The sequence below is a fragment of the Erythrolamprus reginae genome, chromosome 3 (genome assembly GCF_031021105.1).
Source record: "Erythrolamprus reginae isolate rEryReg1 chromosome 3, rEryReg1.hap1, whole genome shotgun sequence".
NCBI classification, from domain to species: Eukaryota; Metazoa; Chordata; class Lepidosauria; order Squamata; family Dipsadidae; genus Erythrolamprus; species Erythrolamprus reginae.
Window position 1 is genome coordinate 204580449 of NC_091952.1, and position 18844 is coordinate 204599292.

The window sequence follows — 18844 nt, forward strand, 5'->3', positions numbered from 1 at the left end:
TGATACACAAAATGCACTTGTGCATGTTTGGAATAAGAATAGGAATAAGAGTTATGGGATTTGTTAGGATCTTTTGACTAATTTTTTTTATTTCTTGTTTAGTACCCAAGCACAAGAGTGAGAAAGAGATGCAGTATCCCCACTTTTTTTGAATGCTCATCAGTTATCTTCTCACCTGGCTATTTGACAATCAGTAAAGCAATTCCAGTAAGACATTCTTTAAAAAGAGCAAGAAAAGCTTTTGAACTTTCCTGATTGTGAATAGTTTAGGTTTCAGACATCATTAATTAAAATGTAACTTAATAGCATCTGGACCAAAACACCAAACAATAACTTAACACAACTGTCTAAAATTTATGATGAGATCAGCTTATCTACTTCCCAAAGTACAGTACTATATTTTCAACTTTAATGAAAGCATATTCTCATTAAAAAATTTAAAAGAAACCCTAAGCTTTTCATAAAGCATCAATATAAAGCAAGACCAAAGAATTGAGCTTGTACATTATAGAGTAGCTAAAGATGAAACACTTCTAATACATATTTCACTTCAAACTTCAGCCAAAAACTGACATTAATTCAGCACCACTGAATGTTTTCCCACCTTCCTCCTTTCAATTTTCATCAAGTTTACTGTTCCATAATAAATTTGCATCCAAGCTGTTGTTAGCTTGGAGCTGAGGGAAGTGGGACAGTTCCTTGATGTCCAAGTTTGAAAACAGAAGGTCAGTTCCATGGCAAAGGACTCTGAAACTCCAATGCAGGAAGACTGACAATTGCACTGAAGGTGGTTCCTTTCTGCTTTGTGGGGAAATCAAAACTGGTATTTTCCATAAAACAGAAAATATTTCTTTCCAGAACTCTCAAAGGTGACAGTGTTAAATCAGGTCTTAAACTGTCAAAAAAACAAAAAAAACCAGAAGCCAAGCTGAACTAAAAGTGATCCTTGTTTTATTTAACTGTAACTATAAAACACTAACAAAGATTTGCTTATCTGTCCAAAGCCATTGGATGAAAGATAGCTGGCAAATACATTTCATGATAGATAATATAGACAAATAGAAATGCACCCAGAACTCCAGCTGATCTTAATTCAATCGACTATGTATCATAATGCAATCCAGTATCTTCATGGGCCACTTGACAGGAAAATATAAATGCTTTATCAATTGGATTCCTCAGATGACTAGTCTAAAACATACTGGCAATTCATTAGGCAGCCATGTGTAAGTGATGTACGAGTTTTGCTTATGCATATCCTTCTACAGTAATGTGTCACATTTCCTACTTTATCTTGATTTAGAGAAGTCAAAGTAAAAGAAATCATTACTCTACTAATGGTTTCTGCAGTTATGCTGGAAATGCACCATACAATTGTGCAATTTACCCAGATATCATTTTGCCGTATAACTTAAATTTATGAATCTGGTTTTGGTTACTAGTTTGGTTTTGTTCTTTTGCCTATGTTTTTTATCTCATTTTAAACTGTTCTCTTACCACTTACCTCTCTATTATATACATAATTAAGAGCCATTTTGATTAACTTTGTGACATGGTGGAAAATACTACTAAAACCAATGGAATTAAGTTTTACGTTGTTATTTTAAAGCTGTAGATATTTGAGTGTAAAAAATTACAGAACTCTTAATAATTACAAAACTTCAGAAAACAGTATTCCGAAAATTCATTCTGATGGTTGCAAAAATGATGTAATTGTAATTATAGAACCTCTTGTTGATGCTTCATCCCCGATTCTTCCTTCAGATGTCCTTTCAATCCCATGATTTCACTTCTGAATTGTAGAGGATTCAAATATTAACATTAAGGAAAATATTTCTTCTGATTCTGATTAAAAATAGTGAATTAATTCACACGTTATCAAATTGGCATGTATAAGACAGAATTAAAAAATGATGCCAAAATGACAACCAAGTAAATGAAATTTTGACATTTCCAAATTTTTTACCTACACCTCTCAGTTGATACACTCTATTTCCCATTTTTGAAGGCAACCCATTCATTGACAGCATCTGTTAAGGTACTCAAACAGAACTACTTAATTATGTAGCAAAATAAATGGGATTTTTTTTTCAAGCATTCATTTTACTTTTTTCAGGGGAGTCTTGTCCAGATGTTGTTTTCCATAATACAACATGCACTTTTGCACATCCATCATGCATTGCTTTATTGGTTTTGTGTCTGATGCAGTAGTCTTCATATAAATTTAACTAAAATCTACTACCCCCATGTTGTATAACATGTGCATCTATTAGAGATTTAATCCAATTTATTCCCGCTCAATTTAAATTTCTTAATTCCCCCCCTAACAAGCAGATGTTTTTATTGGATGATATAGATTGAAAGCTCAATTGATTTTATTTTATTTATTATTTGGATTTATTATTTGAATGGTCCAAAGTTATTAGGCAACTTTCCTTGGTTCGGGATATAGTTGAACCAGATCCTGATTCAACATGCTGATCATTATGCAACTTTAGTTCTCTATACTCTGTTTCCATGTCCTCCCTCAACTGGAGAAATATCTATATACTTCAGGAAACTGTATGTTAAGGTTTAACATTGAGTGTTAGATAGAATGTTCCATTCTGAATATGGAATCCTTTTATAACAAATTGTCATTCCTATAATAATTTAAAATTTGTTAGATTTTTGGGACAAGTATAAATGAAGCATTAACTATTTTTATTAGCAGTTTCTATTCCTGATTGTTGTTGTTACAGTTATAATTTTAACACATATTATTCAAACAGAAAAAAAATACAATTCAGTCACAAGATCCAAAATTAGCATTTTATTCAGAACATTGGGGTCAGGGGTGTATCATTTATATTCTGGTACATAATACAGAGGCAAAGCTGTTGTCAAACATCTTTCCGATTGTTTAACATACTGTGTAGTTACTCGAGCCGTAAGGATAAGGCTACCCCTTGACTTTTCAGTCTTTCTCTGTCTCTCTCACTTTCTCTCCTCTTTCTTTCTCTCGCTTTCACACAGTTTTTGTTGATTTGTTTTTGGTACAAATTATGTAAAACATTTGTGCTAAGAACCTTTTTCCCACCCCAAACAAATAAAACGAACAAAAATTAATTTAAAAAACTCAAACCTTGAGTACTCTAACTACAGCTCAACAATTGAATCAATGTCACTTGTTTGCAATCTGTTTGTAAATACTTTACCCATAACAAAAGATATAAACATGCAAAAACCTGAATCCATAGTCCAAATAATACATACACGTGTTTGGAAGTTTCAGCACTTCCCAAAGACTATGCTAATAAAACATTATGTACACATATCGTTTTTACAGTGAAGTGGGAAAAAAAGTACTGGAAAATGCTTTAAAAAATGTGTATATGGATTAAGACCAAAATGTGTCAAACATTCTATCATAACAAAAGAAAATCAGTTTTGCTACAAACTGGTGATATGAAAACTCCCTTTATTTGCAACCAGCTGCATAAGATTTAGAATTTTAGTGAAAAACCCTAGCATCTAAAACTAGAAGTATTGTACATTTTTTCATGGCCTTCTTCCCCCACATGTCCCCAATAACAAAATGTTTCCATGAGGTTTTTTTCAATTTTGTTGTTTTAATAAAAGCAATGCAATGTAACAAAAGCATGTTGAAGCATATTGGTGACTGCACTTTCTCCCCATCCCCAATGTGATTTTTCTTCATTTTTTCCATAAATCAGTACCATTTAAAGCCTTAAACATAAAATTAATTCCAATCTGAAAAAGGTACAAAAAGGCACATAAAATCCCAGTGCTTCTGTACTGTAAAATTCAAGTGTAACTGAGCTCAGTTGTTTGTTTTCCTTTTTTTATTCCAAACAGCATTGGATGACTGATATTCCCAGTGAGCCCAAATAGGTTTGCAGCCTATGCCAAAGCCTTCAGCAAGCACTTGTGCTAGTAGACTACAAAGTTAAAGCCTAGCTTCTGTACGCTTGTTGGGAATACCAGTGAAAAGGTTTGTACTTGTCCAAATGCAACGCTGGCCACTATGGCATTCAGTCATCACCTCCCCCGTACATATCAGCAAGTTTCTTGAAACGTGGACCCCAGTCATTTAGATAATCATAGTCTTGCTCGCCACCACTACTTGAAGAGTTGAGGGAGCTCAAAGATCCAGCGGTGGAACCACTTCCCTCATAGTCAAAGACTAGAAGAGAGTCATATGGAGGAGCTGTAGGGTCGTTGTCTGCAGCTTTAAGTCCCTGTAAACAATTAGGAGGAGAAAGCTATAAGAAAGAAATCAAGAACACTGCCCCAATCATTTCTCACATGAATTATGCAGATCCAAACTTGAGTGATTACTCCATGAGAAAATGCCTGTATTAGCAGCAGGTCCAGGAATAACTGAAGTGTAAGGAGAGCTGTAATTACTTGCTTATCCTTCCTGCCTCTCACTCTATATAATTTCTAATCATTAAAGAGATTGGAACACTTTATGTCTACGCAACAGGAATAAATAAATACTGTCAAAGAATGCTATGTGAATATGAATGTCCACCAGATAAAACGTTATTTCAATCTAGTTCAACAGTTTTAGCTATTTAACACATTGTAAATGATTAATAGCTGGCATGAAAATATTCATTGTGAGTTAAGTGGCAATTTTGTTGTATGTCTCTTGAATTTTTAAATTGAAAACTAAACAAGAACCAGGAAGAACTACATTTACAAATTAGATGCAAATAAGAAATAGGCTTCATCTGTTCACATAAACATACATGTCAATTCCTTTCATACTTAAAAAAAAATATTCAATTTTGAAACAAAATTGAAGACATTTAAAAAAAAAACCTACAAAGAAATCAGCAAAAATCTCTGAAATTTTCCAAAGATATACTACAAAGAAAACCTTAAGTTCAATTTGTTAAATTCTGTGCTTTATAGTAATTGATAAGGCTTGCTTGGGATCCACAGTAATAATCTAAAACCTTTGCAAATAAAGTGCAGGTTTTTAAAACAGAAAAGTGCTAGTACTGTATATTAAAACCAACTACACTGGAAATATTTTTTTAGCTTTTGTCAAACTGCAGAAAAACTAAGGCCTCTTATTTCAGTATCCACTGCCGGCCTTGGATGATGTATAATTTCCTATGCTATTTGAGTTTATAGGATAAATTCAATGTTCTGGGGAAAAAAAGTTCTGTAAACTAGTTTTACAAAATTGTGGCTAAAGACTCAAAATCTGCATTATGGGAAATTTGTGTATTTCAAGTTCTAAACAACTGATATATATGTGATATAAAATGTGATATAAAAATTAAAACACTAGAACACTGAAAAAAGAACAGATTAATATTTCAACGATGGTGTCTAAAAAGGTAAGTTAATTTTGAAAACACAGCACTCTCCAGATTGTTAAAAAAAACTAGTATGACATAATTTCTTGAAACAATTTCCCATTTGTTGATTGACAAATAGAGATTATTGATCCCAAACCCCACCTATTGAAAATTTAGCAGGTATTGAACTGTACTAAAATGAAGTGCATTCCTAAAACCATGTTTTATTAAAACGACAGGAACTTATGATGATTCAAGTACATTCTTGCATTACGAAGTCTTATTTTACTCCACAACTTGCAGCATATCTTTACGATGTCAAACATGTATCATTTGTCTCCTTTATTCCCTCTATTTCAGATATGCTTATTCTGTGGGGTCCTTGGTGTTCTCTAAGCTTCACTATTTTCTTTGAGATGTGGTAACCTGGTAATTTCATCACTAATAATGTTATCTAGTTTGGTAATGAAATGTCTGCAAGGAAATAACTAAGCTCTGAGAGCATCAAGGGCTTCATAGTTCAATCTTTAGGTACAGATACAGTATTTTCTTAGTATGACTAATATCAATGCAGAAATGATTCATGTTTTTCTTTTAAATAGATTAAATGCTTTTGAACCTAAAAACCATATTTATATCTACAACTATCAACAATTCCTTAAAAAAATATTATTCTTTAGATTTAACACTGTTCATAATCAGTACAGATTGGGCCTAGTAGGTCCTAAAGGCATATGTTTCCCCTCCTACTTCAGCTTTCAATTTACCTCATTAATGAAGTCTCCAATGTCCCCAGGATGAGGAGCTGCTGATCTAACTGGATATTGAGGTTCTGCATGAATAGGTCTTTCATCAAGTCGCCTTATTCCAACAGGTTTGATGGCATCTGGTTCTAAAGTGTCAGGTTGCTGGAGCTGACTTAAATCATAGTCCTGTAAATGATACATAACATATTTATATACTGCTTTTTCATCCAAGAACCTGGTCTGGATCAGTCTCAAGATCCTTTTATATTCTTAAAGAAGATTGAGGACTTCAAAGATCTTTGGGTTATGTGTTTGTTAATTTCTATTAATATGAAGAAATTAAAACTACAAAAATTTAAAATATGTATTTTATTTGCAGATCATTTTGATAACATTTGAGAACAATTTGAGACCACATTTTTAAAAATGTCTTATTTTAGATTCATAGGTTAATTCCCATTTTTGTAATGCCAGCATTCCAAACAACTTCAGCTGCCACACCCCACCCTCCACACAGTGTTGCCTTAAGTTACGGGGTGGGAAACAAGTTTGATAAATATATAATAAAACCTATAGTACTTTAAACAAGTATTTAAATCATGGTTATGTCAACTAGCAAGTATAAGGAAAACTACAGAGGAGGGTGGGGAGAACCAAATTTTCTTGGCTGTTCTAACTCGAGCTTTAAGAAGATACCTTATCAGTGTTTTACTTGCATTAACATGCTTTTTGCTTTCTAATGCTTTGCACAGCTTTAGTTACTAGGTCTGCTGTACCCTTGGGGTGGGTAGAATGTTTTGTGCGTGAAGAGCTGAAGCACACATTAAGTAATTCTTCAACATAGAGGTCATTTCAGACTCAAGGATGTGTAAGACTTCATGGAACAACAACTTATTTTCTAATTTGTCTTCTAAAAGCTGAATCCTCCATTTAGAAAGAACACTGCTCAAAAAATAAAGGGAACACTTAAGCAAAACAATATAACTGCAAGTAAATCAAACTGTCCACTTAGGAAGCAACACTGATTGACAATTAATTTCACACGGTGTTGTGCACATTCAACTTTGTACAGAACAAAGTATTCAATGAGAATATTTTATTCATTCAGATCTATGATGTGTTGTTTGAGTGTTCCCTTTATTTTTTGAGCAGTATATTATGGTTATATCCCATGAAAAATGTTAATATAACTTATTTGTCTGGTATTTCTGTTGTGAGCTGTCCTGAGTCTGCGGAGAAGGGTGATATAAAAAATAAACATACAAATAAGGTAGAAGAAATCAACTTTTGAAAAAAAATGATGCAACTCTGTAGAAAACTGTATCAAACTGAGAGTATGAAATGAGAACCATTTTACCAGAACATTTGTCAAACAAAATGACCTTCTACAAAAACCAAAACAAAATAATCAAGTTTTAAGGTAAAACTCTTGATTGAACATATCCTCACTGGTTTAATCAGTACCGAACGCCTACTAAACAAATAATTCCCTCAACACTGTCAGACTTTCTACTAAATCTGCACTTCTATTCTACTAGTTTTTCTCCTCATTCCTATCACCCATCTCCTCCCATGTTGACTGTATGACTGTAACTTGTTGCGTATATCCCAAGATTTTTATTAATATCGCTTCTTCATTGCTTATTTGACCCCTATGACAATCATTAAGTGTCGTACCACATGATTCTTGACAAATGTATATTTTATTTTATTTATGCTGAGAGAAAATGCACCAAGACAAATTCCTTGTGTGTCCAATCACACTTGGCCAATAAAATTCTATTCTATTCTATTCATTAATAAACTTGGATTCCTAGTCAGGAAATGTATTACTAGCAAGTTCAACAATATCTGTCTTAGAAATCTATTATGCATCAGGATTATTTGATTTTGATCCAATCATCATAATGCCAATCAATACTTTCACTCCCTTTTTAAGCAACGCTTTTTAAAGGATTGCTCTGTGTTCTTGTTACCATGTAACATGCCTGCGGCCTTGGTTCCCCCCTAAGCAAAATTTATTGATAAAAGCTGTCTTGGGTGGAAGTACAATCAATAAAACACTTCTAAAATATCAGAATTCTAAAATTCTGGCAGAATTCTGATAGTAATTCTAGCCTCCTTACTAACTAGAGGATACACGAATCTATGCAGAAATTCCTTGGATGTAACTACGGTAATATTCATAGCATCTCGACTTTAGAAAATGACCTGTTTGGTAAGACAGAACTTTTAGGAATGATGCATGTTTTCAGATTTCTTATGTGACAGAGAACTCATAAAATCTGAGGTGAAAAAGCCTAGAGTAGAATGTTTTCTTTTTAGTTGATTTACAGTGTTTATTATCACAGCAGTAACATCTTTGATATTAATCAATGATGAAAGTGAAGTGATAGAATGGTAATGAAGGGTTTGTTTGCATTTTTTACATAAAATTAAAACCTGATAAGCATCACTACTGAATAGCAGATTTAAAAATCTGATAGAAACATAGAAGATTGACGGCAGGACAAAACCTCACGGTTCACCTACTCTGCCTTTATACTATTTCCTGTATTTTATCTTAGGATGGATATATATTTATTTATTAATTAGATTTCTATGCCGCCCTTCTCGAGGCGACACTGGCAAATATACGTTTATTTAGTGAAGGGCTACCAAAAATTTTACTACCACACTGTGGGCAGGGCTTATGCAGGATGCCCTGCATTTTCTTTCAACATCTTTCAGTGCAATTTGGATACTCTGAGGTGGAGTCCCATTTTCGCTACCCCACTGCGTTCCCCACTGTCTGGGCAGCAGCTCACCCCTGTGTTTATCACAGGCATGTTTAGATTCAGTTACTGTGGCTTTACTGGCCACATCTGCTGAAAGTTTGTTACAAGCATCTACTACTCTTTCAGTAAAGTAATATTTTCTCACGTTGCTTCTGATCTTTCCCCCAACTAACCTCAGATTGTGCCCCCTTGTTCTTGTTTATTATTTATTTATTTATTCAATTTTTATGCCACCCTTCTCCTTAGACTCACTTTCACATTAAAAACACTTCCCTCCTGAACCTTATTTAACCATTTAACATATTTAAATGTTTCGATCATGTCCCCCCTTTCCCTTCTGTCCTCCAGACTATACAGATTGAGTTCATTAAGTCTTTCCTGATAAGTTTTATGCTTAAGACCTTCCACCATTTTTATAACCCGTCTTTCAATTTTATCAATATATTTTTGTAAATATCTTTTTGATGTTTTACATATTCTTGTTTCTCACTTCAGATTGCAAGAGCACCTTCTTTATAAATGTTTTGCATCGTGATATATGATGCTGAAGCCTCTTGTGAAAGACCAAAATAATTAATCTCCATTCAGTTGCTGTTATTGTGTTTTCTGATATACTTTAGTCTTCTACTGCTAGACACATGCCCAGGTTAATCTATCCCTCATGTTGAATTTGAGAATTATTCAAAGGGAAGTGATTAGTGAAGAGTCAACTGATCATCTATTACAGCGATGTAAATATCTGAAGGGCAAACATTTGGAGTGTGCCTGGATAAATGCATAGCACATGCCGGGATATTTTAAACCAAAATGTCTTCTTCCCTGATTACACTGGGGGACAGTTGTATGAAGAGAAGAAAAACTGGTACTTGCAAGCTGATTTAAATTCTGAACCATATCTTTCTCTCTGATTCAGATCACTTCACAGCTCTACCATCTAGAATCTTAAGATTATTATTTTAAGAGAGTAAATGTACCATATTTTTCAGACTAGGATGCACTGGAGTATAAGACACACCTAGATTTCAAAGAGGAAAACAAGAAAAAAAATAGTTTTTGCCCTCAGCATATCCGTTTTTTGCCCTCCCTGGTCTCCAGGTCCCCCACAATCTCTGCACATCCTGTTTTTGGCCTCCTGTTTTTGCCCTTTCCAGTCCCCGAGAACACTCTGCAGGCATTCCAAACCCTCTGTGTGTCCTAATTTTGGACACTTGAATCCCCATGTGTCCCAGCTCCCACAAGGACTCTGCAGGCCTCCTAAACCCCCCATACATCCCATATTTGCCCTCCCCAACCCCCAGGAGAACTCTGCAGGCGTCCCAAACCGTTTACGTATCCAATTTTTTCAAAACATCAGGCTAGTTTTTGGGGCTACATAATCCCCCCACATTTTTGCCCTGCCCCCCCAACCCTTCACGCATCCCATTTGTGCCCAAAACAGGTTGCGGGGTTGGGGTTCATGAGGCCAAAATGGCCATATTCTGTCTATAAGACCATCAAAATTTTCACCCACTTTGGGGGAGGGGAAAGTGTGTCTTATACTCCAAAAATATGATGATTTCTAATTAGCACTGTAGTAGAAGCAATATACAAATAACATATAGATACATGTATAACAGACTACCAGAAAGTAATTTATGATTCAAATCTTAATGACACAGATTTACTTGTGTAAGTGAATTTTTCTAAATGTTATGTTTTGCATCAGTTGAAGATTCTGGGCGATCAAGAGAAGCCCATGTAGATCACATTACAATACCAAAAATAGGAGGATCTATGGATGGGTGCTATTGGTACACAATATAAAATTGTGTGAAGGCCTTCCTAATCATGATTGCCATTTGCTCCTTGAGCAGGAATTGTTAATCCAGGAGGATGACCAGATTGCCCGAGGGATATGTTTGGGCAGCATAAACTCATTTAGCACCAAAGAAGGCACAGTTGCAGAACCAAAGGGAGTCAATTCCCAAAAGCCACTTAGTATTGCCAAAGTTCATCTAAAATCTATTTTCCCCATTCATATCTTCACAGCCTGCAGACAACAACAACAACAATAGTAATTAATTTATAAGATTTGTATGCCGCCCCTCTCCGAAGACTCGGGGCGGTTCACAACAATAATAAAAAACAATATTATAGCGAAACAAATCTAATATTAAAAAGAAGCATATAAAAACCCTATCATATTTAAAACCAAATGGTTTAATACATACACAGCATTATTAAATTATTCTGGAACAGATATGTACAACTAGATATCATGGTACTGGATTAGTTCATCAAGTTGAGAGGTGACCTCTGACCCCTAGGGGCTGAGGGTGGGATTTCTCCTCCCCAATCATTGTTAACTGGGATTGATCCTAGAGAAACAAGGTCAAGCAGCACAATATCACGCTACCAAGTCCTTAGAGTTACCGTATTATTTATAAGACACACCTTGATTTTAGAGGAGGAAAAGAAGGAAAAAAGTATTCTGAACCAAATACAGTGGTACCTCGTGATACGAACCCCTCGCCATACGAAAAATCCGATACAAACCCGGAGTTCAAAATTTTTTTGCCTCTTTTCCCAAACTTTTTCCGTTTTACGAACCCGCCGCCGCCGCGAAGCCCCGCCGCCCGGCTGTCACCTTTTGGAACAGACGGGGGGCTTCTCGCCTTTCTCCCGAACGCCGAATCCGGAAGTTCAGCAAAAGTTCCGGGTCGGTGTTCGGGTTCAGGAGGCTGCTGAGAAGCCCCGCCGCCCGGCTGTTAGCTTTTCAAAAGAGCCGCGGAGCTGTCAGGCCGGTCAGGAGGCTGGAAAGGAGGTGGGGAATCCCAATAGGGAATTCCATGGGTGGAGCTTTGACGTCACAAAGACGTCCTTCCTGGCCGGCCAAAACATGGACTCCAGGAAGGACGTCTTTGTGACGTCAAAGCTCCGCCCATGGAATTCCCTATTGGGATTCCCCACCTCCTTTCCAGCCTCCTGACCGGCCAGACAGCTCTGCGGCTCTTTTGAAAAGCTAACAGCCGGGCGGCGGGGCTTCTCAGCGGCCTCCTGAACGGTGAACCCGGAAGTTTGGCAAAAGTTTGGGTTCAGGAGGACGCCAAGAAGCCCCCCCGGCTGTTTCAAAAGGTGATAGCTGGGTGACGGGGCTTCTTGGCGGCCACCCGAATCTGAACCTTTGCTGAACTTCCGGGTTCAGCATTGGGAGAACGCTGAGAAGCGCCCGGCTTTTTTTCCTTGCACGCATTAATTCATTTTACATTGTTTCCTATGGGAAACAATGTTTCGTCTTAATAACTTTTCGCCTTACGAACCTCCCCCGGAAACCAATTAGGTTCGTAAGACGAGGTATTACTGTATTGTTTAATAAAATACCAGTGTAGCAGAATATGTTTTACAACCATGTATACTTTTTAAAACCATGTACACTTTTTACAAACTTCAAACAGCTTCAAGACTTTTGGACTTCAACTCCCAGAATTCCTCCACCAGTCATGGTAGCTCAGAAATGGGAGTTGAAGTCCATAAGTCTTAAATTTGCCAGGTTTGAAGATCGTTGTACTCCTAACCCCTAACTCAGGGGTCTTCAAACTTGACAGCTTTAAGAATAGTGGACTTCAACTCCCAGAATTCCTCCACCAGTCATGCTACCTCAGGAATGGGAGCTGAAGTCCACAAGCCTTAATCTTGCAAGGTTTGCCCTTTACTACCTGTTGCCCCATCCCCCAGAGATCCTTGGTAAAATTGTAAGATTGGAGCACGGACAATGTTTATCTGCCTACATACTTCCTAGAAAGCCCAATACATGTATCAAAAAAGTCTTGTTTCAGATTCTAATGCTATGTTCCTAAATAGAAACAAACCACAAAATATTAGACATCCCAACTAATTTTACAAATAAAATGAGAGTATTATGCAAAGTATTGCCATAAGCATCAATTTTAAGGCAAAACACCTCATTTGAATGCAGTCACACTATGAATGACTGGCATCCCATTTGTTTTGATGCCTCTGCATTAAAGGTGGGATTCTCATAAGTTCCTACCGGTTCTCACAGCATGAACATGCTTGCTTCAGTCATGTATGCGCCTTCTGCGCATTCGTGCGGTCTTTGAGCATGCACTTTGTTCACACACACAGCTTGAATGCATGTGCGTGGCTTGAAAATGTGGCTAAATAGGATGGCATATCACTGGGCAAGTGGGTAGGCCCACCTGCAAGTCAATACTACTGGTTCGCCTGACCAGTCCAAACCGGCTGAATACCACCTCTGATCTGCATCATCCTTACAAACATACACCTTTGTCTTTGATTATACTAGCAAAGAATAAAATTATTCCTGTTTAGTACTCCCAGGTGTTTCGCAGCCAACTTTTTTATTTGATTACTATGTCTGCCTGTAAAAGTATCAAATTATGTTGACAAGAAGGTTGGGAAAAGCTATTCAAAGTAATCAGAAGCCCTGTATTTTTTTCCCCTCCAGAGAAAAGAATCAGTCTCTTTTGAAGCACATAGTGACAGCTTTCAAACACAAGCAGTTGTGGCAATTTACAGGAATGTTTGAAAAGCAATCCTGATTATACAACAACAGCAACAATAATAATATCAGATTTTTGGGAAGGACTTGCTGGGTGGGTAACATTGCCAAATCCAGTCCAAACATCTTGTTAGTTGACTGCAACGGACTATTAAAAAAAATCAGTTCTTAATTAAGATGTTTTTGGAAAACTGTAGGAAGGAAGGAACCTAACCAAACTGTGTGTAGTTTGTATTGATTATAAGAAGGCATTTGACCCCCTGCCACATGATTGGATAATCAAGTGCGTGGAAATATTAGAAGTCAGTAGAAACATCAAAGGTTTGCGCAAAAATCAATGGAAGAATGAAAAACAAGAGTTGTTGGAGGAGACTGGAGGAGGTTAATATCAACAGAGAATTTTTTTCAAGGACATTCACCATCATCACTACTCTGTCATTGCACTGATTCCACTGTCAGTAATACTGAACAAGTCAAGGCAAGGTTATCAAATATCAAAAACATCGACCAGACTATCCCACTCTTTACTATTGGAAAAGGACAATTGAAATAGAATTGCTTCTCAACACTCCCTCTATTCACAAGCAAGTTATTGCAATGGAGTTTGGACTGAACCAATGTACCATCCTTATAATCAACAGGAGACCATACTGAAAAACAAGAGAAATGAAGATGACATATGGAAATAACATCATGACTCTGGATAGGGATGAGCAGAAGATAAAAATCTGTAGCTCAGGGTTGAATTTTGGGATTTTTGGTGCTGTCTGAATTTCAATGCTTGGACTGATGTTACCTAGTTCGGTAATAAAACATCTGCAAGAAAACAACAAAGCTAAGAGAGCACCAAAGACCTCATTGTGTGGACAAACTCTACCTGGCACTTTCAGGCTGACTACATCAAGCAGAGCGAAGTAAAGAAGAAAGTTAGAAATGAATACATCGAGAGAGGAAATACCATCTATTCCAGCAATTAGATACACCATAGTGGACTGTAGCACTAAAAACCCTGGATAGAAAGACCAGAAAATAATTAAATGAGTCATGTCCTTCATCTTTGCAAGGATGTTGACAGGCTCTACTTACCAAGGAAAATAGGTGGGCATGAAATGTTGCAAGTACATCAAATGTTTTTGGGGGAAAAAGGACATTGGATGAATAGATGATAGACAGTGCAGAAGATGAACTGCTAGTACGCTAGGAATGCTTACTGAGTATTGTAGAACCAAACTGGCCAACAGGAAAGATCAAAATGAAGAAGAGAAAAGACACATGGAAAGGCAAAGCATTACATGGACAGCACATTAAAAAAAAATAGCAGGCAAGATATGCCATTGGCTAGTTGAAGTTAAAGAAAGAGACAGAGGGGCTAATTCTAACTGCACAAGACCAAGCCTTAAGAACAATGAGTACAAAGCCAGAATTGAGAAGACAGCAACAGATAGCAAGTGTTGCCTCTATAAAGAAGAAACAGTGGACTACCTGATTAGCTGCTTTAATAATATTGCACAGACTGACTACGAACAACAGCTTGACAAATTAACAACAATGGTGCATTAGAAGATCTGCAAGGAATACCATTTGCCTGCAAGCAAGAACTTGTTGGACCATAAAATATAGTATAGAAAATGAAGAAACAAAAGTCCTTTGGGTCTTTAGATTTCAAACTGACACTTGCTACATAACATTCCAGACTTAACTGTCCATAAAAAATACAAAAAAGTGAACATGACATACCAGAAAGCACAAGAATAAAAGAAAAAAACCTGGAGAATATTAACAAAATAAAAGACCTGCAAACAGAAATAGAATGACTGTGCCAAAATAAAGCAATGACAGAACCAATAGCAATAGATGCCTTGGGTTCAATCCCAAACAACTCCCAGTCCCATTTGAACACCACTGGCATCACCCTCAGTCAATTATAACTTTACCTGGAACGTGCAATGATACTTCTAATACTATCAAAAATAGACATCTGTTTATCCAAGGTCCTTGGGAAGTACTTAATAGGTGGATAAAGATGTTAAATCCAATCTAAAGATTTGGGTGATTGCGTAACAAATAATACTATTTCAAGAGCAGATATTGGAACTAATAAAATTAAGGCCAAAATTGAAAATCATCAAATGTTTCAAAATTCATTTGATTTGCAATTGTGCAAAAAGCAGACAAATCTTTAACTACTGCTGACGTTTATTTATTTATTTATTTATTTATTTATTTATTTATTTATTTATTTATTTATTTATTTATTGGATTTGTATGCCGCCCCTCTACAGAGACTCGGGGCGGCTAACAGCAACAATAAAACAGTGTACAATAGTAATTTGGTATTGATGATTAAAAATCAATTAATATAAAAACCAAACATACATACATACATACATACCATGCATAGAATTGTAAAGGCGTAGGGGGAAAGAGGATCTCAATTCCCCCATGCCTGGCGGCAGAGGTGGGTTTTAAGTTGTTTACGAAAGGCAAGGTTTAACACATAATCTTACCTGATCTTCTTCTCCACCACCTTCTTCATCATATTTGAGAATGTTGTCTCTTACATCATCTTCTGGATCTATGAGTAACTGCTTGGCCTGACGTTCTTTATCACGGCGTTTCATCCAAACCACAAACATTAGAACTAGAACTAAAGTGCAGAAGAAAGTGAGAGGTTTATTTACTTTTCCTTATATTGTTATTTTTAAAAACAGAAGAAATGAACACTTTCAGTACTATCAGTTCAGGAATTTATCTGCTTCAACTTGCAACTTAAAGGAAAGAAGCAGTGAATTCCTTCTAATACATTCCCTTGCACCAGTGATGGTGAACCTATGGCACAGGTGCCACAGGTGGCACGTGGAGCCATATCTGCTGGCACACGAGCCATTGCCCTAGCTCATCTCCAATGTGCATGTATGTTCTGTCCAGCTGATTTTTGGCTCGCACAGAGGCTATGGGACAGCATTTTTGGCTTCCAGAAAGCCACCAGGGGGATAGGGGAGAGCGTTTTTACCCTCCTTTGGCTCCAGGGAAGGCTTTGGAGCCTGGGGGAGGGTGAAACAGGAGCCTATGGGGCCCACCAGAAGTTGGGAAATAGGCTGTTTTGGGCCTCCAGAGGGTCTCTGGGAGCCGGGGGAAGCTGTTTTCACCCTCCCCAGGCATTGAATTATGGGTGTGGGCACTCGTGCACGCACTATAGCAGGTGCACACGCTCTTTCACCACCCGAGGGAGAAAAGGTTTGCCATCACTGCCTTACACTATATAGGATGTATAGGACTTGGACAATTCCAAATGTGATCCATCAAAAAGATAACATTAAATAAGAAGTTGTAAGAAACTACATCATGGGGAGGTTCAATTGGTTAGAATTCCTTCAGAAAAAAGAGACACTGTATGTATCAAATCAGTTCAGGTGTCACAGGAGCAATACACTAAATAAATGAAGAGCAACAGCAAATATACAATACAATCAACCAGTTGCTGTTAGATTGGTCTTTTTGCAATGTAGATAGGAAACTATCTAAGGAATGTGGATCTAAAAGCTTGAACTACTAGAATATTTTAGAAGGAATGTCAGGGTTTCAGCACAAGAATTTCATTGAGGATTGTGCTTTCAAACAAGATAGTTATAATTTAAATGATCTACGGAGCAAATTCTAGTGTGTTTCCTTCTGCTTTTTCAGTGTCAAGGGTAGTAAGCTTGTTTCGGGTGAAAGCAGGGTATTTTTCATAGGTTCAATGTTTTGGTAACTGCTATTCTCGGAGCTGTAAACTATAGTAAATTCTAGTTAGATAAATTAGTGCACTTGAAAGAGCAAAATTGCTGTACATATACAGGTGCAAAGAGGCAGTCAGAGTACTTTCTGAAGCTCACACAAGCCTTTTAGTGTTTAAGAGGGTGTGTTCTGATTTGTGTGTCATTAATGCTTAACACAGCCATAGCACACGTTATATAAATGTGAGGTCAGTCACACACTAGCTTTCTAATTTCTTTATGTAATGAAGTATGACACAGCACATCAATGGTAGGTAGAGAAAGTTAGAATGAAACAATGCCAAGCCACTTTTGGAGCTTAATTTGTAACAAAGACCATGTCTCTTTATTTTGTCTGAAACTTAACAGTTCAAAAGTTAGCCGTTTACCATTGTTCTTTTAGCATGACTTTTATACTTATAAATGGAAGAAGAAAATATATGATAATTGCTAAGCATTTAGAATGCATGATATAAATTTGTTGCTGTTATTTTACTGGGTTACATATACAGTGATACCTTGCCTTACAAACTTAATTGGTTCCAGGATGAGGTTCTTAAGGTGAAAAGTTTGTAAGACGAAACAATGTTTCCCATAGGAATCAATGGAAAAGCGATTAATGCGTGCAAGCCCAAAATTCACCCCTTTTGCCAGCCAAAGCGACCGTTTTTGCACTACTGGGATTTCCCTGAGGCTCCCTTCCATGGGAAACCCCACCTCTGGAGTGCTTCACTGGCAATGGAAGTCCGGAGGCGGGGCATCCCAGTGGCAGCGGTGGGTTTGTAAGGTGAAAATAGTTTGTAAGAAGAGGCAAAAAAATCTTAAACCCCGGGTTTGTATCTCGAAAAGTTTGTATGATGAGATGTTTGTAAGACAAGGTATCACTGTACTGTCCTTAATATAAAACCTTTAAATATCCATCCATCCATCCATCCACATTCTCTCTTTTCCCATAAGTGTCTGTGCACATACACACACACACACACACGTAAGATGGCACCAGAAGATGAACTGCTGAGAGAATGCCTGAGGCAACAGAAGGTATGGAAGGAAGATCAAGCCATGGAAAGACAATATCCTGCATGGGGTGTATCAGTGACAGATAGCTTGCTGGTTGATATTAGGAAATCTTATCAGTGGCTGAAAAGCAGTGAACAAAAAGACAACACTGAGGAACTGATCACAGCAGGACAAGAACTTATACTATGCTCAAGTTCCATAGAAGCTGGGGTTAACCAGACTACACAAAATTCAAGGTACAGACCGCAGAGGTCTCAGAGACAGTCAAATACATACTGGCATACACTGAACAGCACAACCAAGTAGCTGGCCCTATGTACCGAAACATATGAAAAGTGTTTAGGTTAGACACTCCTGTCCAGAGGAGAGATTTAAACATAGGTTGTGGACAATAACAGGGCTAAGGTACTGTAGGACTTCCAGATGCAGATATATATGGCATTATTGGCCGAACAAACAAACAAACAAACATCATGGTAGCAGACAAAGACAAGAAGGCACAATGATGATAAATGTAGTGATGCCGAGTGACAGCCATGCCAGGAAGAGGTATGTATGGAAAATATGAAGAACTGGGCCTGAAGAGAAATTATAGAGGGTGTGGAAAATAAAGGCCTAAGTGGTTCCAGTGATGGCAAGCTGGAAGGAGTGGCCCCAACAGATCTCAGAAACAACATTGGGACTCTTTGTCTAGACTTTAGAAAAG

At 37.1% G+C, this 18844-nt stretch overlaps 1 protein-coding gene across 1 annotated transcript in view; it reads right to left on the reverse strand.

Annotated features, from left to right (window-relative positions):
- Nucleotides 1-2797: 2797 nt before the first annotated feature.
- Nucleotides 2798-18844, reverse strand: part of CDH2 (cadherin 2) — a 160410-nt gene continuing 144363 nt past the window's right edge. Inside the window, exons 14-16 of the mRNA XM_070747687.1 lie at nt 15871-16010; nt 6086-6250; nt 2798-4241 (exon numbers count right to left, since the gene is read on the reverse strand). Coding sequence (XP_070603788.1) covers nt 4035-4241; nt 6086-6250; nt 15871-16010 — 512 coding nt within the window. The 3' untranslated portion in view covers nt 2798-4034. The remainder of the gene's footprint in view (nt 4242-6085; nt 6251-15870; nt 16011-18844) is intronic.